General features: G+C 44.8%; 1 protein-coding gene and 1 long non-coding RNA gene across 3 annotated transcripts in view; one reads left to right on the plus strand and one right to left on the minus strand.

The window, feature by feature from the left end:
• On the plus strand, positions 1-25,986 carry LOC129385287 (uncharacterized). The gene is made up of 9 exons (XM_055071822.2): positions 1-569; positions 3,703-3,759; positions 5,895-5,954; positions 8,256-8,315; positions 9,984-10,025; positions 12,645-12,704; positions 16,241-16,303; positions 22,188-22,325; positions 25,796-25,986. The coding sequence occupies exons 1-8, from the start codon at positions 491-493 to the stop codon at positions 22,310-22,312; spliced, it is 546 nt and encodes a 181-aa protein (XP_054927797.1). The 5' UTR covers positions 1-490; the 3' UTR covers positions 22,313-22,325; positions 25,796-25,986.
• LOC129385288 (uncharacterized) overlaps positions 22,218-25,986 on the minus strand; it is a 482,098-nt gene continuing 478,329 nt past the window's right edge. For both annotated transcript variants that reach the window (XR_008612866.1, XR_008612865.1), the window contains exons 3-4: positions 24,621-24,685; positions 22,218-22,304 (exon numbers count right to left, since the gene is read on the minus strand). This is a non-coding gene — a long non-coding RNA (uncharacterized lncRNA). The remainder of the gene's footprint in view (positions 22,305-24,620; positions 24,686-25,986) is intronic.

Here is a 25,986-nt window from a genome sequence, read left to right on the forward strand (position 1 = left end):
CTTTTTTTTATTACGCTAGGGCACACGTTGCAACTGCGGAACCGAAGCGAAGTTAAGGGCTTGCGGCACGGCCGATCAGGACAATTTTCGATACATTCATCCAGAATAGCACTTTGCAAACGTCTGGGGCTGTTTTCCTCTTGCAACAGGCAATGCATGAAACACTTGTATTCTTTGCTGAAACACTTTTCAGCATTCTAATGTTCAGTCGCAGTTTCCACAATATCCATCACGCTATTGTTTGCGTTCTCCATTTATTCTATTCGGAGCATGCAGAACATACGGCCGATCAGCTACGAACGAAGGGAGTTCGAACAATAGCAATATTCCTATCGCGCTTTAAGAAGCAATTCTGTTGACCTGTTGCTGCTAACCAGATTTTCTCGGTAGCTGTGCTCGCAGCTCCTTGCGCTAACCCCATCTGACAAGACGACTGGCAAACACAATGAATTTAAACTAAGATAGCCTTAGCTCGCAAGAGAAGAAGAAGATGAGAGTTTCTACAGTCGCCCCAATCATTGTCCTCATCGCCCTTGTATGCAACGAAGGGGCGCTCGCTAAAAGATTAAGTGAGTATACTTTACGGTACCTGTGTGTTCTGCTTTTTCTGCCGGCAATTATTGTGATGAGCAAGAATTTCTCGGCAGGTTAGCACTATCGCTTTCACTATTCCACCATTAGCACTCGTAATAAGTGCACAGACGTGCACTTACGTGAACGTGATTCCCAATCAGTAAACAGTCCCGATCTGTAGATAAGGCTGCCGTGAATTTGCGAGCCAAATGATCGTTCACTGCACGCAGCAGGGGACCTGTAATCTTGTACCACAGAACACTAGCTCTCCCCTCCGGTTTTCTTCGCCTACGCCGTGAGCGATGCTGTCGCAATCGGGCTATAGTGGACACGGTAGAAGCAACGGGTTATAGGGCCGATTTAGGGAATCGTTACGAAAAGTTAGGGCGTATATACGGCTAATGCCCAGAAAATGCCCAGTAGTACTATTTCTGCGAATTGTGAATTGGATAAATAAGTATCATAGGTGTCTACCAGTTCAATAGGTACGAAAATGTGCTTCCGTTTTGCACACAGTTTCTTGGCTGTCTACATTGACTCTGAATTTTTGCAGGCGACCAGCAGGCTACTGGAATGAGGGGCTCCAGTTTATGGCACAGTTTCTTCTTTTATCTAAATATAGTTTACTATTATTACTACAATAACTACTACTGCTACTACTTCTACTACTACTACTACTATATACTACTACTACTGCTACTACTACTACTACTACTCTTACTACTACTACTACTACTACTACTACAAATCGGGAGGTAGCCGAAGTGGTGGTCGTGCGGACTAGCAGCGTTGAAATCGCATTTTTAGTCACTTCTGCCGCTTCCGGTTTCGCTTCTGCCTTCGTTTTGGCGGTGCTACTTCGTGTGTCGGTATACTGTCGTCATGTTGTTTGTGTCGTGTGGTGGTTTTTCCAGGTGAAAAATTTCGCGCAGAAGCGTTTCGCAGTCTCATAACATGAAGAAGATTCTTATGCGCTCCTGCTTTGCTCACGGCTGCTCCAGCGGCCAGATGTTTTGTGATGCTGGTGCTCACTACTTTTTCACCCCGAGGCGACGACAGAGAGCTTTAAGTATGGAAACGGGCTACGCCGAAAGGAAGGAGGCCTTACAGATAAGTCCGAAGTGTGTGAATGTCATGTTGAGGACGACCATCTATATTTTTAAACGTCATTCCTATAAACCGAGACATATTGTTTCCTCGCGGAAATTATCGACGCTGGTTGACGTTGCGATTCCACGACCGAATGTTTCCCGGTCTCCATGAACACATCTCAAAGCCAAGAAATGTGATGCAAAAGCGGAGAAGGTGCTCGAATCTCCGCACGCACTTTTGCGGAAACTTGCAGTGATGCGCTTCACGTAGGAACTAGTTGTGCTTGGAACAGTGCTGTGCTTCTCTTTCAAATATGTCCTACTGACTGTGTTCAACACGCTCACGGCCGTGAGTTTCCCTTCTGTAATCGGAAACCTTGAATTAATTGAGGACGACGTCACGCAATTGCGATATGTGGATCGTTTTACATGATGCAACTCGTAGGTGGGGGTGTCTTTAGTTATGAAAACTGTTGTACTTGAAAAGTATCACACCTAATTTTGCTGCATGAAAGGTTACAATAAAATTCATAAAATTACATTTCTAGCGTTTATACGAGGGACGAACGTTCCGAAAGTAAGTCTCGTCATTTATTTTCACATGGAAGCTTGCCAAAAAGAAATAAAATACACCACGGCATCATGAACTATACACCTTGTACTATTTTTCCACACAGTCTCCTCCGACATTGAGACATTTGTCGTAGCATGCAATCAGTTCGGAGAAAACACTCTGATAAAACTCAGCACCCAGCGTTGCAAGGCCTGAGACATGACCTCTTTACCATACACGATCTGCGCGCGTCCGTAGATGGCGAAAACACGAAACGCATGTGGCCACTCATACCGGATAACAGCACGCACTTCCATTGGCGACTACGTTGTCAGCACACGTCTGTCTGCCATCGTGATTTGTACTGGAACAATTTCGGGCGCCGCCGGCCTACTGCTACTCTCTCTTCTTCGGCGCTCTGCGCATGCGTCATTCTTCCTCCGCTGACGCTCCTTCCGTCGTTGCGCCAGCAACGGCCGTGGATTCTTATGGCGATTGTTTGTTTCACCTGGTGTAGCCTCTCCTCTTTAAAAAAATGACGAAATTTACTTTCGGAAGGTCCCTTGTACTACATTGAAAGGCATAATCGAAGTTATACTTAATGAAGCACACGGCTTTAAAATTAAGCGTGGGTGTGCGTAGTATCAAGCCAAAGTAAAACGGTGACATATAAGATCATACATGAATCACAGAAAGTGTAGTGCGCACTGCTTACAAAAGTGGGCGAACGTTATTTCCGTCTGCAGAGGTAACTTCGTTCGGGCAAGCCTCGAAACATAACCCTCATGCGACACTGGAATCATGTATGGGCGATATGATGAAACATGCCTGTGGCTTCAAATGTACGGGATTCTCGACCTCCACAAGCCCCTTCGTAGAGATATGAAGTTGTTCAAAAACATCCTGGGAAATTAACCGTTATTGAACGCGTACATAATCAAAAACTTATTCCTCACACGCTTGAATAAATGCTGTTTCCGTCGATTTATTCTAGAAGATGGCGGTCCGGCTAGAGAAAGCATCCGTGAGTGCCTGCATTTGGGTGTGATGATTCGTAAACCTTGACAAGCGTAATGAAGTTTCATATGGTCACGCGCATGCAAATAAATAAATAAAAAAAAAATGAAAGACGACAGTTTACAGGGCACGTGCACACAACCCCCCAGAAAGAAAGAGAAAAGCAGGTTGGATAAAAAGGCTGCTCAAGTAAATTTAAGGTGTTACTCTGTTTGTAGCCGTGCCACACATCGAAAGCGACACGCATTTCATAACGTACAACAACAATTGGCTGATCACACGTCACGGTCTTCTTGCTTTTAGCTTTGCGCTTGAGACGAACCTCTTCGAGGTATTTTTGACCTTGCATCCTATGAAATACCTTGATCCACAAAAAAAAAAAAAGAAAAAAAAAAACTTTCGAGCCAGCATTTCTCTGTTGGCATTCTTCATGACGATGGACCTTATCAACACAAACTTTTTCTTCAGGGAAAGGACATAAAAACTACAAATTGTCAAAGAGCGCACGTCAGCGTCATCAATCGGGTGAGTACAGCTATATCATACATAGATATTTAGCATTGTAGTCATATCGGATGGTTCTAATGACGGCTTGACAAGATCGCCAAATATTTGCGCAGCCCCGGTTGTTCTTAAATTTGCAATTCTGTTACCACACTTTGCTTTGCTTCGTGACAAGATCATTATATATAGGACGTTTTTGGGTTAAACTTGGTTACAGCGTTTTAACAACGCAAATAACGATGACGAAGGAACTTGGATAACAGACGGGCGCCGAAATGCGTCAGAATTTAGTTCAAAGTACCAGTTTACACAGCACACCAAAATACATCGAACACTAAAATTAGGAGATGCGTTCAGGAGGTAGATACGACATTAGGATCGATGAACTTGCAGTCACGTGAGGGTAATTGAATTTTGCAGCATACTCGCGTACAGATGTGCGATTTGTGTGCCTGATACGCGCTGCGTACAAAACAGTGCGTGCTTTGAAACAAACGCTATTGGGAAGTTCGGGGTTCGTCTGTTGTTTGTGTTCATCGCTTTCAGTTTTGTTTGCTCTCTCTGGAATTGAGATCAACCAAGATGAACTCAACTATAGCTCGAAATATTTATCTAAACGCGTGGTGTGCACTGCCATATCTCAGTTTTGAATTAGAATAGCGGTATTCATGAACATTAGAACCCCATTAACACCGTTAATACCCCTTCATTATTACACACGAGGCGTAATGGTATGAAGTAGCGGTTCCACAATGTGTAACCTTTCCATGAGCAAAAAGAGCCAGAAGGGAAGGCTGTGCATCTGGCATATTGTCACGGCGTAACCAAGAGCGGCGCCAGTCAGAAGATGTGAGGTGTAGAGGTGGAATCGCTCTCGAGAGCCATCTTGTTCTTGCATCGTTGTTGCGCAGCAGGCACACCTTTAGTGAGCCAGAACCGGGCAGCCGCCGTGGCACCTGGGAAGCGCGCTCGTCCCGCACCCACGGAGGCCCGGGTGCCACTCGCACACAGACAGCAATTTAGCAAATTTTCTCTTCAAAGCAATTGATTCACTTTGTTTACAGCAACCTCCCTGCGAACTTTCACGTCAATACGAACAATTCTGACGTGTTCTTGCTCTTTGCGCCATTGGCCATTTTCGGTACCATGGCTTGGTCACGCCGCCGATGCCGCCGTCGGATTTTCGCATAATGGGGCATAATAATGCTTTCGCACTAACATTAAAAGCTTTTAAACAGTACTGTTTCTTGGGACACTGCAACCACCAAAATGGCTCACATACCATGCAATGCAAGAAATTAAGGCAGGGTATTATTTTGAAGATATGCGCAAGTTCTGCGGAAGCCCGCAAAGTGGAGAGAAGTAATTAATGAAGGGCAAATGAGACATCCACCCAATCGTAGCGATTGCTACAAAGGAAACTCGCACGGGTTCCGTGAAAGAAAAGCCTCGCAGGTGAAGAAAAATTACCCTAATTCCCCTCATTTCCCCTTAATTTTGAAGAGATGATGTTAGAATTTGTTGAAAACGTGATTAGCTCATGTAAAAAAATACGCCTACTGGCCATGACAATAACAAAAGTGAAGAGAAGCACGCAGCAAGACTACGGGAACATGACTTTTTATGTTGACTCAATATAGGAACAAGACAGAAGGCTCACATTTGTTTTGTTTTTTTTTCATTTTGCAGTCGTGCGCCTGAAACCCGCCACAGTAGACTGACAGAAAGTTAAGAAAGAAGGTCATGCAGTCGTGTTCACGAGATGTCTGCTCACATCAATAGTAGCGTGTGTTATACAGCACAAACATGCAGCGAAGGTCGCACTGCGTAAGCACGCCGATGTTAGAACAGTGAGGATTTTTTGTTAATTATTGAGCAGAGACTGTAGTTCGCCAGCACAAATGAAGTGAGGCAAACAGCAAATAAATTTACAAATTAGCGTGGAGAGAATTGTAATGATTGCTAGATGCTATTTAAGGAGCTTTTCGATATCCATTGAATGTTGCTACTTTAATTCCAAATTGGTCGTCAATATATCTTTTCGGCATAATGTTTCGACTAGGACATAACTTTGTTTATCACAACAATTACTTCATTTGTTTACCTGTAGTGTTTAGTAAACAGGCTATTGCTCCATTTGATAATATATATTTCAGCGCACCATACCGCAGACCACCGTCCCTCGAAAAAAGTGGGCAAGGATAAATCTGGAAAGTGTAAGTACAGTTTTTTCACGTACAAAATGCGTTAGCTGGTGCACATAAAAGTGTTTTTTCGAGGGTGAAATAGGCCCGCGAATACACGCAAAATTACCGCGCGACTGGCCACTCGAGGCACTTCACGTGCATTCGTGGGGTCCTTTCACCGTCGGAAAAACACTTTTATGTAGCACATATTGAGCAAGAGAATGCTGTATCAGGAGTTTTTCGTGTTGCTCTACAATTTTCTCAATTACATTTTTTATCGAATTGTAATATTTGAGAAACTGAGTGATTAATTAAGACTAACTATGTAATTTGGCGGAAGGCAAGAAATAATCTGAGTGTCCCCAAGCGACGGCAGGCAACATTACCTTAGTTCTGTACAGCTACGTCGCATTTGCATATTTTAAAATTGTGGTGCATGATAATAAAACACCCTGTATATATAATGACTGGGAAGAAACGAAACCGAGGGGCCCGATTTTTATTAGTCGTATGGTATGAGCGTATATATATATATATATATATATATATATATATATATATATATATATATATATATATATATATATATATATATATATGTATATTGACACGTGTACATGTTTGTCTTTATCGGTTTACCGCTTCTCAACCAGCTAATAACTGTTAAACGCTATCGCTCAGCGCAAGACGCGTCTGCATGTATCCGAAGTTTCTTGAATGTTAGCCATGGTTCTATCCGTTGTCTTTTGTCACGGAAACTTGCGTAAAAGGATTTCGAGGCGATGACATTAAAGCGCCTCTCCATGGTTTTAAAAATCATGAAAATAACATCTAATTGGAGATATTCACAATCAAATTTCCCTGTTCGATCCAAGCACTATCGAAACCGAGCGCGCCGAAAGTAATGAAAAGGCGGTCCTGCTGTGACGTCAGACAGAAACTCCCCGTGACGAAGTTCATGCCCAAGCTTGAATGATGGCATGAATGATGGCATGAATGAGGCGAAACCTACCCTGTCAGCGTCTGCCGCCACTGGCCACTACACTTCAGTTCCAAATTTCTCCAAACTTTTCGTCATGGGGCATTTCCATCTCATACGTACAGTGGAGCCCACTTTTGACGATTATCGCGCATGGTTGCGCAGGGTGCGCTCGTTACAGCCGGGCGTTAGTATAACAAGTGAAAAAGGAAGAATAGGCCAACAAAATGAAAGTAACAATAATTAGGCAGTATTTGTTGCTAGAAATTATGTCCATGCTCGTCTGCGGGGACCAAGTGAAAAGTACCGTAGACCTTGTCAAGCCGTTTCTTGTGGCTTTTAAATGCGTGAGCATTTAAATATAGTTGGACAAAACGCTACAAGATGACGCTACTAGGTTTGATACTGCTCTGCACGGCTTTGGTGAACCAGTAGACCGCAAACGTTAAGAAGGTTATGGACAAACTAAACATCTCTAATTCTCGCACAGTTTCTCCCTTGCGTTAGCTGCTGTGTGGAAAGGACTGGGAAGTGTGGGTTTGTACGGAACGCGACGCACTCTAACTCCGGGTTTCAAACACTAGCTGAAACTAGGGAAAAACGGGAGAAATTGGGACATTCTTACTTTTATGGGGAACTTGTTGCTATGAGACAGGACTCACACGAAGGAGGAGGGGAGACAAAGGGGAGGAAAGACAGGGAGGTTAGCCAGTGTAAGTACCGGCTGGCTACCCTGTGCTGGGGAAAGGGGTAAAGGGAATAAAAGGAAAAAGAAGAAGAGAAAAAAATGGAAACCGGAAAATTCACACAGTAACGCGAAACTACGCGCTACAACATTCAAAGGCGGTCGCACAATTCGCATGTCCTTAAAAACTTCAGCAAAGCCCTTAAGGCCTTGAGTGCCGAAGCCCGTCTGGACCAGTGTCCTAGAGCTTTTTCCTCTGTAAAGGGCGATTGTCCAGTTTTTCGAGCGCGGTCACGAGCACTTTTCTTGGCACTTTGTAACGGGGACAGTCACAAAGGAGGTGCTCAATCGTCTCCTCGCAGCCGTAGGTGTCGCAAGTAGGGCTGTCGGCCATTCCGATGCGGAATGAATAGGAGTTCGTGAATGCCACGACCAATAGTAGTATAGTATCCAGACCAATAGTACATGATTGATAGACACCTGTTCACTTATGCTTACCGCCAAAGCAGAGCGAGGTGCTAGCTGAGCAGGGCAGTTAACGATACTGTTCGGGCTGTGCCACTCACTTCTAGCTTCCTTCTGGCTTGGCAAACGTTAGGTAAAACATTGTGAGGTAAACATATATACATATAGCAATTTGTGCATTTAATAAATGTTTGTTATTTAGCAAGTGCACCGTCGCAGCCGCTGGAAAGTGTGGCGTCGCCGCCGGGTGGAACGGCAACCGGTAAGTGCAGACTCTGGTTGCTTGCGAGGCTGAGTGCCTTATTGTCTTATACCGGCGTCGAGAAGACGGTGCCCCTGTGTTTGTAGTGTGCGAGCTACAGCTGATCCATTACTGATGCGACCAGTTGCTAATGTTTGACGCGCCGATTGGCGCTTCTCTTTATGGTAGACCTAGTGGTGAGAGCGCATGCTTGAAGTGTTTTCAGTATAGATAAGAAGGGTGATATGTATAGTCGCATGAATGCAGCTATTGAATGTGAGCCGATGGAAGCAGCAATTAATGGCCGTGCGGGGTCCGAAAAGGTTCTTACAAGCCCATTTCCTTAGACGCCGGGATAACTGAAGTGGACAATGATAACCGAACAACGATGTATCTACACCATAAAATCTAGATGTGGAAAAATAGAAAAGGCACCTTAATACTACACATTCAGCTGAAAGAAACACCCTAAATACATGCAAGCATGTTTTTTTCACACGTGAAAATACCGTTGTTGCAGGTATAGGATACATCATTTACACCTATTTTAAATCACATTTAGTTGCTGTCGTTCATGACTGACAGAATCATAAATTTATGCAACATCCAGGTGCCTGAAGTACATGAGTCCTTCGGCGCGTACTGATTAGCGTGACGTATGAGGAAATGTCATAGAGAACATTTCAGGAGCTAATTCATTACTCGCCCGCATTCATATGAATGGGCGGACAAATCACAGTGAGGTCGAAGAAAACTAGGGATATAAAAGAAACAGGTTATGGACTTATAACGTAATGAGTTAGCAGAGTGAAATACTAATAGTTATGTACTATCTTTTGCTATAGGTTACACATAGAGGGTGAAAATAAGAACGCTGGTTTCTACGCTGCAGAAACAGCTTGTTTGTTTACTGCGTATATGATATTAATGGCAAGCAGAACTCTCTCGAAATGACGGTGTAAGGCGTGTGAGCATCATATGGCCGCTCTTTATAAACACAATGAAATTTGTATCCAGAGCTATTAACCAAAATGCAGACAAACACCACAATATACATATAAGCGGGAGCAGTAAAGAATACATTTGACTGGTTGGCTTAGGGTGGTCGCAGAGTAAAACAGCTTGCAGTGACTGCATGCAGCGTTCCCTTTGACATTTTGACATGATAACTTCAAGCCACATATGTCAGGAACTCAAGTATGAGGCTCGAGTTATATTGCAGAGTTGTAACCATGCTGGCTTACTGTATGAAATATTACCTTGCCGAACAGTAAAGCGTTTCACCCTCTAAAATAAAGGGAGCAGCTGCAATTCAGAGGACTACCGCATTACATGTAAGGAATGATTAGGTCTTCGTTAAAGAATTTCCTTATTGTATTACTGTAATAAAAAGAACCTGAATGTTAGCGCTAAAACGCTTTATTGTCATTATACTGGCACCTGACAACGCCCGTGCTTTGGGACTGAGATTTAATCCTCGCCCAATGGCATCTATGTGATGATGGTATATCGCGTGTTGTGGCACAAGCGGAAATGAAGTTAATATACTGACAGGACAGCGACGGCACTGAACTGGATCAGCTTTATCACTGTCATGTGTGTTTAATGTTTTTATGCACACAAGCATTTAAATGAGACCACCTTGTAAGCCATGTATTTGGGAAACATGCACTTCATATATGTTTTCAGGGCCTGAAGGCACGCTGCATTCTGGCGGCTATGGGTCTTACGGTGAGTGCAACTGCGCCTTTCTTACACGAGAGCAAATTGTGTTGCAACTTGCGACAGCTGCAACATTGTGACAGCAAAATCTTACAGCTTGCAGGGTTATTGCCTAACCCGGTGTGCAGCGCAGTCGTATTTTTGGGTCTCTTTGTGGCGGGCGTGCCGGTGTTCTTCTAGAAGGGTGCATGTAAACGTGCGTTGATTTCATTCGTTGGAAAGCTATTTAGAAGCAGTCATGTGTTCAGCCTCTTAGTAACTTTATTGTAACCGATCGCGCGACCGATAACGTAGTAAATCAGTCACTTTATGACTCGCTTTCGTAATGAAATCAAAGAAATAAAATGTGTATTGTGTTGCTCACTAGTACTGCTGCACATGGATGCTATAGCAACTACGCAGAAGGCAAAAAAACAAAAAACAAAAAACAAAAAAAAAACAAAATGAGACTAGCAGTGAGGAACAAGAGCAAAAATAGCAATACCGGGTCGTTTATAAGGGCAATGACATGATAGTTTCAACTGTTCATTTCTTGCGTTTAATAAAAGTCCTTGACTTCTAAACCCTAGAAAAAGTAGTGAGATACATTAGAGCAGCTTTTACAAATTAACATAATAGTTTTTCTACGTCGAGTTTCGGTTTAATTTCCAGGAGGATGATGATGATGATGATAGCAACTTTATTGTACCGCCGGATAAGGAGGCCCCTACTCCCCGTCCCCGGCACACAGGCCTTGGGGACGGGGGCCGGAACCTCCGCGATTAGAAGCAAGCAAAGAGGTCTTGACTCTTCGCGGCTTCTTCCGCCAGGCGGATGGCATGTTGCTGTGGAGTAGGGTCCTCGCTCCGCAGCAGGGCTTCCCAGGCCTCTCTACAATTTATATTTGCTTTAGCCCCTGGTGAGCTAGCGCATTCCCAGATTATGTGATCGAGGGTCCCTCTCGCCCCACAGTGTTTGCACTCATCGTTTTCTCTATCATGCATAACATGGTATGCCCAGACCGGGTTTAAGATACTGTGTCGTGACGTCAGGACACAGTATGTATAGAGCAAGACAATGTGACGTTGTCACACTCACTCCGGCTGGCTCGGTCATCCGCTACGCTGCTACATCGCCCCCACAACGAGTAGCAGCGTACGAAGCGACCGAGCGAGCCGATCCGAGTGTGAAAACTTCGCATTGTCCTGCTCGCGCTTGGCCACACGCTGGGGACACAGTATTTTCCTAGTATGGGAAATCGAAAATGGCGGTAGAAAAGCTATTATATTAAGTCATTAACGGCACCATGAGGCTTGTCACTATATTTTATAGGGCTTAGAAGCCTATGACCTTCACTTACAGCAAAATAATTAATAGTCGAAAATATCATGTCAGTACACCTATATATATCAGCCCATTCCCTCTCCTCACCCAAAACAATTATGCAAGGTAGCGATTTCCCAAGGCAAGCAAATCCTTGCTTGATCAAGGCAATTATAATAACGCTTTTAAACTAATAAACGCCGCGTACCCTTGTTGCGCGATTGCGCGGACTCCATTTGTGCGCTTTCTTTTGAGTGCCCTGACCTTACATCGACGGCAGTCAACACATACATGGACATTAATGCTTAAATTGCCGCGTAACATCTATCTGCCCCGGAAATGTCTACCAATTGGTGCAACTACGAAAACGATGACGTTCTACCGTAGCAGAGCTTCGAAATTGACAAGGCACCTAGAAGACGAGGTAAGCAACATTGACAAACTGAATACATTTTAGCCACGTTGTAGAGGTAGAATTTCTCTATACGATAGTTATGTGTAAAGCCTCACTTCGCTCTTGGACGAAAACATAAACCGGAATGTCAAGAATCTCGCCCGTGAAAAAAAAAAAAACGAAGCAGTAGTGTTTGAAAGCTTTTTTTTTTACTGTAACGTGAAGCCACACATGTGGAACAGAAGATAAATGACGAGGATAAGAAAGAGCTGCTCCATGCCTCTATGGCGACGCCTCTGGTATTGGTCCTGCTGCGTATTGGTCTGCTTTCTTGTCAGTTATGTACCCGCACAATTACCTTGCCCAACCGCATTCTTCAGTGAAAAAGACTCACTGTTGTTGGGAATACATCAACCCGATTCTGAAAATGTGAACTCAACAATGCCGAGATGCCTATAATTTATCATCTTCCTTGCGAAGAATTGACTGAAGATAACATAATTGGACTACAGTATCGAAATATATTTGCGCCAAGCTATTGCTGACTTAGTGTTTCGTGAAAAATATATTTTAGCGAGCCACGTACCGAGGCACAGAAATGCTACGATGGACGCGCACACAGAGCGAAAGTGCGCTGTCAACAAGACCAGTCGACCTAAACAAACCGGCTGCGACTTCAAAACTTTTCTTGCTAAGATGCGTTTCACCACACACATGCGCGCACGCACAAAGCACATACACCCCAACGTTTCAGTTCTGTTACAGCACTTCGCTGTTAGGTATCGACTATCATATGTACCCACGTGGAACATGTACCCAATTTTTTAGTGAAAAGAAGGGTGCCGGCGAATATTTTGACCGTTGTTGCAAGTTCATTACACTTTGGTCCGGGAAGCAATAAAAGTAGCTTCGCTATATGTGGACATTTACAGGGCATGGAGGAGGTGGACTCGAAATGCTTTCCTTTGCCGCACCTGAGGCGATGTCTGCACGTAAGTGTAACTTCTGCGTTCTCGCGGGCGAAAATTTTTCTATAATGCCTGACGACTGTACGACTATCTTAACCAGTCCTGCTGCAGCAGCTCGTGGTTCTCAGCGAGCAAAATACTATGTAGGTGCACGCCTTCTCTCACTCCTTCAGTGAACATTGAAGACGTGTGCACCTAAAGTGTACTGCACATGTTCCTTGCACAAAGATGGTTGCCCTCTTACAGGAACATTTTAAAATGCTGAATCTACCATGGCTACTGTCTTGTAGGACATTCGTGATGGGGACCGAGGTCGCGTGCAGTCCCCCCTACTCTCATACAGAAATTTAGAACTGGAGTAGAAGCGCAGCTGTGGTCTCCAGCCCGGTCGATAAAAAGAAGCCTTCTATTTACTGCTCGTAATTAGAGTGACAGGTCAATACTCAGCGCTGAGGACTCGTTGGTGAAAATAACGCTGCGCTACTACTACTACTAATAACAATAAATATTAGTACTACTACTGCTGTTGAGGCTGCTGCTACTACGACTACCATTACCACGACTACTAGTACCAACGACATAAAGAAAATAACTATAAACTAATCAAAGTTTATTTGTGTAAGAACAGTCGTGAGGTCTCTGATCTGGCTCACAGTTGTACCGCTATTGTACAATGCATGAAAAATGATTGTGATAAGTGCGACAAGCCTAAAATAAGTAAAGCACATAAGAAATACCACTACGAACTAAATCTTTATTGATGCGAAATCATCAAATGGCCCAGTGAGCGAAAAAGCCGGCGTCTGTAGCAGCGAAATGGAACCCAAATTCCCGCTGGCTGCGATGGCATATCGCGAGCGCGCTTCGATGGAGCAGAGCGGGCGAAGCGGTGTTGCGTGAGGGGAGAGGGCATCGCCGCGACGCCGCGTCACCAGCGTGCCTTGACGGAGCAGGTACGGCGACGCAATGCTGTGGGGCGGGACGGGTTGTCGTAGACCTGGCGTGTCGCGTGATGCGTACGTGCGGGTGCTGCCGTCTCGCTCTCGGAAGCCGGTGCGCTGTTAGTATCCCTCTCTCTCTCTCGCTCTCTCTCACCTCCACTGGGCTTAACTGCTGCGCGCCCCTGCCGGCCTTGGTGGCCGCTGCCTCGGCGTCTCGTCGCGCAAGACGCCGGTGGCATGCGGGGTTGGCACCGCAGGCTGCTGATGCTTGCTGGCTCGGGAAACACGTGCAGCTGTGGTACATTACTCGCAGCGCAAAACTCGAACGACCCCTCAGTGGCGTTCAATGGGGCATTAATGCTTTCGCATTCACAACTCACAAGGAGCACTTAGGTGTACTCAGATTTTTGCAAACGTCGTCAACTTAAAGGGTGTTATGAGCTCGCGTAGCATTACTCATTTAGGAATACCTTACTGGCATTCAGGAAGGCATTGGGTAAGAGGGAACTAGGGTTACTTAAACAAACAACAAGCGTTATTCAAACAACGAGACAACATTAGCGTAGTACTTATATAAAAGTAGAATTGAGGTTAGATCGACACAGTTTTCCGTGTAGAAGCTTGTTGTGAACTAGAAAAGTCTGTTTAGTGCTTCTTGACCAGATGGCAGGAAGCAACGACATGACTTCATTGTTGAAGCTAGAAATAACAGCCTGAGAAAGAAAAGGCGGTATGTAAGCATAGACAGGCAATCCCACCTGTGGCACGTTCTTAGTGGCGTGACTACTTGTGACGCAAGCTACATCATGGGGGGCACCTTTTATTGCCACTAAACCGAGGCGAAGATATTCTTTAAGGCGAATCTTTCTTTGCCCAGTCCACCACAGTTTTGTGCGCCTGTCAGTATCTTGCAGGATATATTGACACCTCCGTTGTGCGTTTAATGAAATAACACTCTAAAAACGTTTACACTCTTTTAGATGTATATTTGCCACACAACAATAATCGTCATCTGTCTGGCCCGGATTTCTTTTCTTGAAAACGCTGCGCTCGTTACTTTCCTGTCGAGAAGGGTCTGTCATGCTGATAACGCGCATGCCGTTCGTGACTTGGAAGTACCGGGCTCGCAGCGTTAAAGAAAGGAAATGCGGGCAAGACAGATGACGATTATTGTTGTGTGGCAAATATACACCCCAAAGGGTGTAAACTTTTCTTAGAGTGAATATTTAACGGCGCAACCACCAACGTCGGACCACTGCGTTTGTGCCGATTTCCGGCCAAACCCTGCGAGTGCGTATGTGCCACTGTGACAGAAGTAAGGGCGAATCAGAAAGTTTTTTTCCCCTATTTTTTATTATCCAAAATAAGATACATACAAGCAATTATAAACATACGTACTATTCTACGTACCTTATACTATTTTTCCACATATTGCCCACACCGGTTAAGACATTTGTCCCGCCACAACACTAAATTTGAGATGTCCCTGTCGTCAGTCAGCGACGCACGTGGCCTCCCCGAACGCTCATTGTCATGCAAGCCTTCACGGCCCTTTGGGAACTCCCAGCACCACCACCTCAGACCTCTCAAAGCGAGACACCTTTCCCCATGCGTGGGCTGCATTTTCCTGTGGATTTAAATGGGCGTTCGTCCCTTGCTCCATAGAAAACGAATCGCACTTCGTTGCTCGTACGCCGTGCACGTGTGAAGCACAAACGCCAACTGACAGCAGCGCCGTGCCGTAAAGCTACCGACAGATAAGGCCGGGCCTGTCCAAGAAAAGTGCAGCTCTGGGAATGGATGTGTTGACTTCCCATTTGCAGCTGTAATTTGGCAAAAAAATAGGGAGCAAATACTTTCTGATTCGCCTTCGTATAATAGATGTGCGTAGCGTTCTTCTCTCTGAATACCTTTCTCAACACCATTCGTAGTGTAGTGTAGTTCTTAGTGTAATGCATAATATTAAGTGCTGCTGCTTCTTCGTCTTCTTCCTTCGCTTTTTTTATTAAGTAGCCCACACACAAGGCAGCACTCGTATAACGAATTGGCCTGTACATAGCTCCATCTGCAGTACCCCTACAGATATGCTGATGGCCAGCTCTGTTTTCCCCGGAATGACGAAGTGAAACGACGAGCGGTAGCTAAATATCCAAACTGTAACAAGCACATGTTTTCCGAAGTGAATTTCTTTATTAAATCGAAGCCTTGTAAGCCTTCTTTCTCGCTGACTGGCGCGTGTGCTCGCTCGGTATCTCGACGATTAAGATGGGCCGATCTTCGACTTTGAGGAAGAGTAGAGACAGCCGATCCCGGAGAAGTGATGAAAAGCGCACTTATCCAAAAAGCGGCGTAATACACGGTCGCGTTGATCACGTGGGTCGCGCAATGGGAGTTTGCCGCGTCTTGCTGATAAGCCGCGTGGCACGCTATCGCTGGGCGGCAGCGCGCGCTGCAGAAGTTGAAAAAGTTTATAGCTTGTAAATGAAAGCTTCCCGAAAGTTTCGCATCGTATGGATACGAAAACGTGTCTTGAATCTGCATAATTGTTTTTAACCTATTATATTCGTGTACTCGATGTATGAAAAATAATAGCAAACCGCTTTACGTTGCGTGTTTCAGTGGGTGGTTCAGCAAGCGACATAGCAAAGACAGTATTGGACTCCAAACAAGGCAGAAAGGAAGGTGAGTACAGCTGCAGCTCCTTTGCAACGATGAACCGTGCAGAAATGCTTCATAACGTCCATATTAGATTAACTTGTTCTTTTCCAGAACAGTCGGTCACGGACAAACAGCCAACCTATTTCAGGTTTAGCAGTGCTGACCCCCAACAAAAATTAATTGCAAAGGCGGCCGCTGGGAGCGCAGGGCATCTGGTCGCGTCGGTACAGTTGCACCAATCCAGTTGCGTCAGTATCCAGCGTTTTCATTCACGGCGTTCGTTGGAGCGTGCGCGTATAGTTGAGATTTATTAGGAAAAAACACTACAGTAGTAACGTCTACAAAATTTTCAGTAGTGTTTTGGGCCCAGCTGAGTATGGGTCGAGCTATATAAGCGAACTGTGGAAAACCATAGTGGCCTTAATTGTCTGCAGAAGCTTGTTCGGAGTGCCCCTCCTGAGAACAGAACCAATGATTCGAAGTAATTACTGTGAGCATACTGGCAGCTTTTACTCACGTACGAACAACGTCACAAACGTAGAACGAGCACCTCGAAGTTTTACAAACGAATGCCGGTGCAAGAAACGCGTGCTGTGGACCGCATGCGAGCAGTCATTGAATAGCGTTGCTACAAATCCAGCGCAAGCTCACTTGTGCCTGATTACGCATTGACGAACTGCTCACATGCTTCTGCAGCAGTCATGTAGCTCTCCTTCATTATAAGATGTGCGCGGACACTATACATCTGTCTAGGCATTTTTGCTTGGCTATTAGTAAGCTCACACCGAGTAGTAGTTCATATAAAGCCTCTCGGCCGCACTTTCAATATACCTTTCTTACTACAGATTGTCGGTTCTCTTCTGTATGATTGATTTGTGTTTAGGTTCCTCCTATCCACATATATTATGTCGCCTCCTTACGACAGTGAAATTCATCTAAGAAAGCTAGCTATTGGCGAGTTGTCCAACACAGTTGTTAGAAGTATGAAAGAGCGATGATGCTATGCAGAAGAAAGAGAGAGAGAGCAAATGATAAATGAAAGGTAGGGAGGTTAACCAGGACTGCGCCCGGTTGGCTACCCTACACTGGGGAAAGGGAAACGGGGACGGAAAGATTAAAGAAAGAAGAGAAAGTCCACCGGGGATATCGTTCAGTCACTCAGTCCGGATCACAGACGCTGACTCAATCCTGTATCTTTCAAATATCGCAGCAGCACTTTTGTGACCTTTTGTAGCTGCGATATGCGAGGCCATGGTCCCAAGATCTTGTTCAAGGTGAACGGTTTTCTATCTAACTGGTTGAGAGCTGTGCAGAGTTCTTGTCTTTCATTTTCAAATGATGGGCAGTAGCACAGTAGATGGTCTATAGTTTCTTCGACACCGCAGGCATTGCACTCGGCGATATCAGCCATTCCAATTAAAAACGTATATGCATTCGTGAATGCGACGCCCAAGCGTAAGCGGCACAGCATTGTTTCCTCATTACGCGGAAGCCCTGGTAACAGCCGCAGTTGCATAGATGGATCGAGGGAATGCAATCGATGTTGAGTGAAATCAGGTGTGTGCCACTTCTCCAATGTCATACGGTGCGCTAGCTTGCCTAAGTGTTGGGCTGCGTCAGTCCGCGATAAAGGTATAGAAACAAGGGTTGCTCCTTCATGTGCTTTCTTAGCAGCTTCGTCAGCGACGTCGTTGCCGGAGACACCGCAATGGCCAGGCAGCCACTGAAACACGACGTCGTGCCCTTTCGCAATCATGTGATGGTGCATTTCTCGTATCTCCGATACGAGTTGTTCACAGGACCCGCGACGAAGAGATGACAGAAGACATTGTAAGGCCGCCTTTGAATCACAGAATATTGCCCACCGATTAGCCGGTTGGTTGTTAATATAATCTACGGCACCTCGGAGGGCAACAAGCTCCAAACCGGTCGATGTTGTCAAGGGAGAAATCTTGTATCGGATGCTTAGTGATCGTGATGGTATAACCACTGCCCCGGTGGAGCTGGTCTGGGTGGAAGAGCCATCCGTATATATGTGGACGCGGTCAAAGTAGAAAGTGTGTAAACAATCCAGAGCTGCTTGCTTCAAGGCCAAGGTAGGCAGGTCGGTCTTCTTTCTTATCCCTGGAACCGTAAGACGCACTTGAGGTTGTTTTAAACACCACAAAGCTGAGGTTGAACGTGCTGATGGTGTGAAGCCCGATGGTAGAGAGGCACGATGCTTGCTGACCTCGTTGGAGAGCTATGCAGGAGACACACGATGTAAAATAGGGCATGTTTAGATAGCGCTGGAACTAGGAATACTCATTTAAAAGACTGCTATTGACGTGAATCTTCAGGTTAGTTTTAAAGCGAACAGCTTCCTTAGGGTCTGGCCACGGCTGCCACATTTCGATGTGGGCGAAATGCGAAAACACCCGTGTACTTAGATTTAGGTGCACGTTAAAGAACCCCAGGTGGTCAAAATTCCCGGAGCCCTCCACTACGGCGTGCCGCATAATCAGAAAGTGGTTTTGGCACGTAAAACCCCATAATTTAATTTTTTTCTTAGGGTCTTTCAAGCGCATCTGCTTTTGCGTGAAAGCTTTGTGGGAGTCTGAGAGTTTATATGCCAAGACGGAGCAATCGAAAAAAAAAAAAAAGACCGTGCCTCTTTTTCCCCCGTCCGCTTTTCCCCCCTAGGGCGGGAGCGGAAGAGGAGAGGGTTCACGAAGCCGGAGACAAGGAGGGCTGTCCTTCCCGAGCGCTCCCACACGAATTCGTATCGCGCAGAGCAGTCTACCTTTACTGTTCTCCTTCGACCTTTCCTCTTCACCCGCCTTCCCAAACAATGCGGCTCCGGTTTTCATCAATGTGCGAAACAGTAGCCGCCGCTTCCATCTTTCCTTATGGTCGCATCTCTCTATCTCTGTCTGTCTCTCACGCCGCAGATGAACACTCAGATGTCTTACAGCTCTCGTCTGACAGCACGTAGGTTTCATAGACGAACGTGTGTCTCCAACGACCGGGAATGGAACGCGGAAGTCTCCTTACATGCCAGCGCTCGCGACGCTGGCGACAATACATATGGGATGAATCGGCCCATATGTATAACTCTAAATATGGCACTTCACGGCTGTATTCACTGCAGAAAATACAAGACGATACAACAAATTCTGCCTGAGTATCCTCGATGCAACACGTTTACTCCTTCGAAATCACCGTTGTGTTAAGAAAGCAAACATGTTTCTAGAAGCGTTCGGCTATTCGCTTACATTGGCAATCATTGACTATTTCTATTTACCGTTTCCACTCTCTTTCTCTTTTTTATCCCCCTACTCCTTCCACCCGTGCACAGTAGCCAACCGGAACTACATGCGGTTAACCTCCCTGCCTTTCTATGCATCCTTTTCTCTGTCTCGCCTGACAATTATCTTTGACAGTTTCTGGACAATTTTGTATTCCTTGAGTCACCGAGAAAAGCAGGAAGTAATGTGTACATGGCGAGGCATTCTCTTTCTTGCACGAGACATAAGTAGGTAACGATGGTGAGGTGCCTTCCAGCAGGGAATACATAAATGACTGGTAGTATAGCGTAAGAATATGCTTTCGCTGACGAAATGTTTGAAAACATTATATCACTCTTTATAATTTGTTACAGTATATTATGCACTTAGGAGCAGGTGTCGTAAGTGTGCATTAATGCACACTTAAGTGTGCATTATAGCACACTTAAGTTTATTATTTATCATTTCGATATGTCCGTTTCAAGATCGTCGGCAGTGGCGGCGCTGTGAATTTTTGTTGCTTATCCATATAAAGCGCTTGAGCACAGTGAACTGCGTAATATACATCGTTTAAACTTTGTGAGTTATATGCAAAGTTTACAATAAACCAATGTCCACCGATCGCTGAAAGAAGCCCTCTCCGCGTTGCAAATACATAGAATGCAAATAAAAGTGATATAATTGATATTGACATGATATTGATGTCAGAAGGATGCAGATGACTGTGGCTGGCTGTTAGGTACTGGTAGAGTAAAACAATCCATTTGGTTTGCCCAAACAAAGGGCATTCTGGTAGAAACAGAGCTACGGCGGTTAGCTGATGTAGCAATGTTACTACACCGCGAAAAGGTGACTTTTTTGCATAAGAAGTTTATTTATTGTATTGTAAACAGTTATATGCCGTTAACTAATCGAAAAAGATAAAAAAAACTTTTTTGTAATAATGCCCCATAATTTACAATTCTGGTTGTATTGGAGGCCTTAAATAATCGCACTTGTAGCGTAATAGGTCTACGAGCTGCCTCAACACCATGAATTACAATATCTGTAAGAAAGGCTTGCATTTTAGTGTCATATGTGTGTCTTGTTTCCTACATATAGCCCTATATTTCCTATATATAGTCTTAAAGAAATCGTCAACAAATAATGGGGCAAACTTAAATTATACCGGCCGCGGTGGCTTAGCGGCTATAGTGTGGCGCTGCTAAGCACGAGGTCGCGGGATCGAATTCCGGCCGTGGCGGCCGCATTTCGATTTGGCTAAATGCAAAAACGCGCATGTCCCGTGCATCGGGGGCACATTAAAGAACCCCAGGTAGTATACATTATTACGGAGATCCCCACTACGGCGTGCCTCATAATAAGATCTGGGATTTGGCATGTCAAATCGCAGAATTAATTAGTTTCTTTACTCAATGGCCGTAACATCGCCAACGTGATTGCAGGGTCGTAAGAAAATACGTTATGGAGTTGCGTACGAATAAATGCGTACTAAATGCGTACAACAATGATGTGGGCAGCGTAAGCCCTGCGAAGGCACACTTAACACAAAAGTGTTTTATGCCAGGCTCCAGCAGAAATATCTAACATGCACATACATCACGCAATCATTATCACGCAAATCCACGAGATGGCGATACTTTGGTGTTTTGTACCTATATACTTGTTAGGAAAGTGGGCACAGAATGGTTTGCTTTATTAAATAAATTGTGCTCCTGAAGACGTATGTTTGTTGTAGTGAACATATTTAGGTACCACTGGTTATATCACTGAGTAATTCTGCAGAAAAAAATGGCCCGATACCTGGACATATGTAGGGATAGCTAAATGGTAGTGCTTAGAAGTGCTTCGCGATCTAACTCGGTTGGCGTCCATGGGTGACGGCGTTTCTCGCCCGTTCCTGGCTCTTTCGTGAAGGTGATTCCTGACCCCCGTCAGCGCTCGGTGTTACCGTGGCGGCCCACTTTTGAACAGGTGCATATAGGACATTCGAACAGTGTATTTGTGGCAGGGGACAAACACCACTTTCTAAACGTTGAGGTCTCTTAATAACCGAGCGCGTTCGTACTTATTTACCAGCAGGTATCCGGTGGCAGCTCTACTCTCTACGGCGGATGCTACTCAACAAGGCCGTCTGTCGTTAGACAAAGGGCGCCCAGTGAACGCGCACATATTCTCCGTGGGTCCCTTGTTTCCAGATGCGAACGCCTACAAGTAGCCGAGCTTCAGGCTGGGGGACAGCTCTACACATAAGAACAATTAACGGGTTTCCGACGGCATGAGGGCCATCTCGCCGGAACGATAACGATGCAGTTTCGCCAAATACACATTCACCGCCGCCTCGGTTACACCTATGATGCCTGGTAGCCTCCGGGGTGCTGTTTACGATGCGCAGCAGCCCATGTCTGGTGTGGTTGCTATTGCTGTCGTTGATTGGGGATAAATTGCAGGTAATGAAAGAGTGCGCAGATTTGTGATATGTCTGGGTATATATTTCTGCATTTGTGAATTTGCAAGGGAGCTGCCACTGCTTCTTAGAATACACCTTTTACTTTCATGTTATGACGAATTCCTGCGAAAGATGGATAAACCATGTTTTTTTTTTTCTTTTATGCACTAACCTTGTCGATGTACACGCTTAGATACGGATGATGGCAATGGCGATGAAGAAGGTGGTGACAAGGCGTCTGGCAAGGCGGATGCCAAGGCGGCTGGCAAGGCGGCTGGCAAGGCGGGTGGCAACGGGCCATCCAGAAAGCCTAAGTGAAGTGCAGAAACAGGTATGTGTATCGTATCGTGGGCTCATACGTTGCTTACATGTTGCTTACACGACAAAAAGTGCGCATAGACTAGAAAAGTGAAGCCATATTTTGTAATTGAGTGAGTTTGAATACTCGCCCCTGTACGCCATTTAATGTACCAAACACATTGTTCACCGCCGGTTGTTCTTCTAAATATTTTCTTTAGCCAGCTTAATTACTTTGTGCGTAAAACAAACAATAGAGAGGCCCCATCTAAGTATTCATTGTTGTATGTGCAAATTTGGCCTAAAGTAGACTGTGTCATGGGTTGGACAGTATATACGGCAGGCAACTCCTGAGTGGAAGCTTACCACTGTCGTTGCACAATCACTGCATTCTATAGGTGCTAATATATAAGGCCGAAGCTTGGAGCTTAGCGAAGAAGCACGAGAACAGATTAAGGACCACGCAAGGGCGATGGAACGACAAAAGTTAGGCGTAACATAAAGAGACAGCAAGCGAGTGGTGCGGATCAGAGAACAACCGGCGAACGGCGATAACCGATAGTCTAGTTGACACCAAGAGAAAAAAAAATGGAGCTGGGCAGGCCACGCATTGCGCAGGATGGATAACCGGTGGACCATTAGATTTACAGAATGGGAGCCAAGAGAAGGGAAGCGCAGTCGAGGGCGGCAGAAAATTAGGTAAAGTGATGACATTAGAAAATTCACAGGCACGAGTTGGAATCGAATGGCGCAGGACGCGGCTAATTGGAGATTGCAGGGAGAGGCCTTTGTCCTGCAGTAGACATGACAATAGGCTGCTGCTGCTAGTGCTGATGATGATGCTGCGTTATTGCTGTTCAGGATGACAAAACCGTCCTTGCGAGAAAGTGTTCAGCCATTATATTTCAAAAATTTTTGTGAACCGACGCACTGTGGTAATCAATGTTGTGCGAATGATTTTGCAGAAAGCTGGCTATCCAGCTTTCTTTGGGATTTTGCAAAATGGTGGCACATAGTGTGACGCGTCCGTGCACATGAAATTTTTCGTGCGATGACAACGGCAAGGAGACTGCTCGACCATGACAACGGCATAGAGATGACGACGATGGGTTTATGACGACATCGATGGTACGATGACTATAACGTTATGATGATGGCGATGACATCATGGTGACGATGATGGCTTGTCGACTGATTTAAAGTCCTTCAGCGACGTAGAATTACAAGCTGCGCTTATCCCCAGTGTATTGAACTGGGCAAACGGAAAGCGTTGCAATCTGACGCAACGTCTAATGAGTGAGAAAAAAAAATCATAAGGGAAACGCAGGCAGGTTAACCTAGCCGAGCCTGGTTGACTACCCTGCATTGTCGAGAGGGACAAAAAGATAAGAAGGAGGAGAGAAGTTCGCACTTTACACGGGTACCCACACAATGAAGAGTTCATTGTTCAGATCAGAAGCGGTGATATTGGCTGGTGCATCTCAAGAATAGCCGCACCACATCAGAGACACAGGAAGCAGCTGTCCCAAGAACTCTTCCGTAAAAGGCTTGTCATTAAAGGAACCTAAAGATGTTGGGCGGGCAAAGCTGTAATCTTGTTTGTAGGCAGTCATACAGGAGATATTTTATGGTTTCTTCTACACCACACAATGTTGCATTTGGCCATGTCTGCGATTACAGGTTGGAATGAAAAGGTATTCGCAGAGAAAACTCCTAGTCGCAGGCGGCACAGTCGCATCTTTTCTCGCTGAGTAAAATTGAATGAAAGTTGTAGTTTCATACGTGGATCTATGGCATATAGGCGGCTAACGGTGAACACTCATGTATTTTATTTTCTTCGTGTGATAATATAGGCGAGGCCGCATTCGTTCTGGACAATGGGATCGAGGTGCATTCACGTTTTCCATATGCCACGCGAGCAACTGTGTCGGCAATTTATTGCAATTAATGTTGCAGTACCAAGGTGGCCACTGGAACACAATTCCGTGGCCTCTGCTCACCGTTTAATGGTAGTGCAATCATATAATCATATGTCTGCCATTAGTTGTTCATGTGCGCCATGATGCCGAGCTGAGAAGAGGGATTGCACAGCTGCCTTTGAATCACAAAATATAGCGCGGCGATTTGGTAACATCAAAAGAAATTGCTCTAGGGCAACTTGGTGCTTTGGCTTTTAAAACACAGCCTTTTAAATTAACATGTTAAACTGCCTGTTCAAAACTAGCAGAAGCGACTGTCTTAACCCTCAGCCCCGTTATTTGGAGATTTAGAACTTGAATTACGTAATCAGACTGAAATAACACAAGAATAACAATAAACATGTTCTTACCGAAGAAACTTCAAAGTGGTCAATATCATGTGGTCGTCGCAGTAGAAATGAGCGAGCTTTATTATCTGGAACAGAAAATAAATAAATCCCACACGTCAACGATCAATACATTCGATCGCTGAGCAAAATCGACAGTGCTGTCTATTTAAAAGTACTACCAAAATATTGCGAAAAGGTCTGCCTCAAGTGGGAAGCCCGATTGCAATTTTGATGTTATGCGAGAAACGGCATCCTACTGACAACTTCACGACGTGCTTACTATATATATTTCTGCTATTAGGTCAGAATACTTTTGTTGTGACGACACGATGCCAAATTTTCCTGCAAATTTATACTGCTACCAGCAAGATTTCTGACGTAACAACGGCCATGAGTCAGAAGAAGGACGGAAGGTTGCATTGGCACGCGAAAAAAATTATTTTGTGTTCATCAGTTGGGTTGTGTGTCGTCTCTTTACAGAGCCGTGAGCGTTACATTCTGTTCACGCCCTTATAAGTATAGCATATTATGTACTATTAACTATTTCCTTTATATCCACCGAAGTGTCATTCGTTCTATACCATATTTCTTCTTCCCCCTTTTAAGTTATATATCAACTTTTACACTGCTTCACTGCTTGTCTACAGTTATGCGTAAATAAATCTTGCCATAAACAAGAGGGCCAAATTGAATTTCGAACTACAGCAGTTCTACTGCATATACATATTTGACTGCAGTTATGCGTAAATAAATCTTGCCATAAACAAAAGGACCAAATTGAATTTCGAACTACAGCACCTCCTCCTGCATATACATCTTTTCTAACTCTTAATTACTTCACTGTTGACATCAATAAACTGATTCTTATATAGATTCCTGTTTCATCTTTGCTCCATGTAGACTGCGTTTTTTTTTCTAGAAAGGTATTGTGTCTACACTTTTGACAGAATGCCTTGTACCTTGGATTTTGTCTTTCCCCCATTTTCCTTTCTCCGAGCCCCACCCGACTGTTCATAATTTTCTTTGTTGTCAGCTTTTGTTTGGTCAGGAAGCCTCCCATTATTACTTCACCCCCTAACTATCTCTGCTTTGGAGACCAAATCGACGTGCACTAGAACAGGGAAATTAATACTTTTTGTACAAGCCAAATGCACTGGTAGACGTATACTAACTGTATTTCTCGATGCGATTTTCAGCTCACTAAGTCAACGGGAAAGCCTTGGTTTCACTTTTCTCAATTTGTACGAAGACATGATGACAAGGTACCTTCACTCTCACTAACGCTAAAGTCACTAAGAAGAGGACAAGAACTACAGATGAAGCCAAATGATGACAAGCGCGCATTTCTCTTTGCTGTCCTGTATTTCGATAAAGTTTTTAACATATG

This window comes from Dermacentor andersoni, chromosome 7 (genome assembly GCF_023375885.2).
Source record: "Dermacentor andersoni chromosome 7, qqDerAnde1_hic_scaffold, whole genome shotgun sequence".
Lineage (NCBI taxonomy): Eukaryota > Metazoa > Arthropoda > Arachnida > Ixodida > Ixodidae > Dermacentor > Dermacentor andersoni.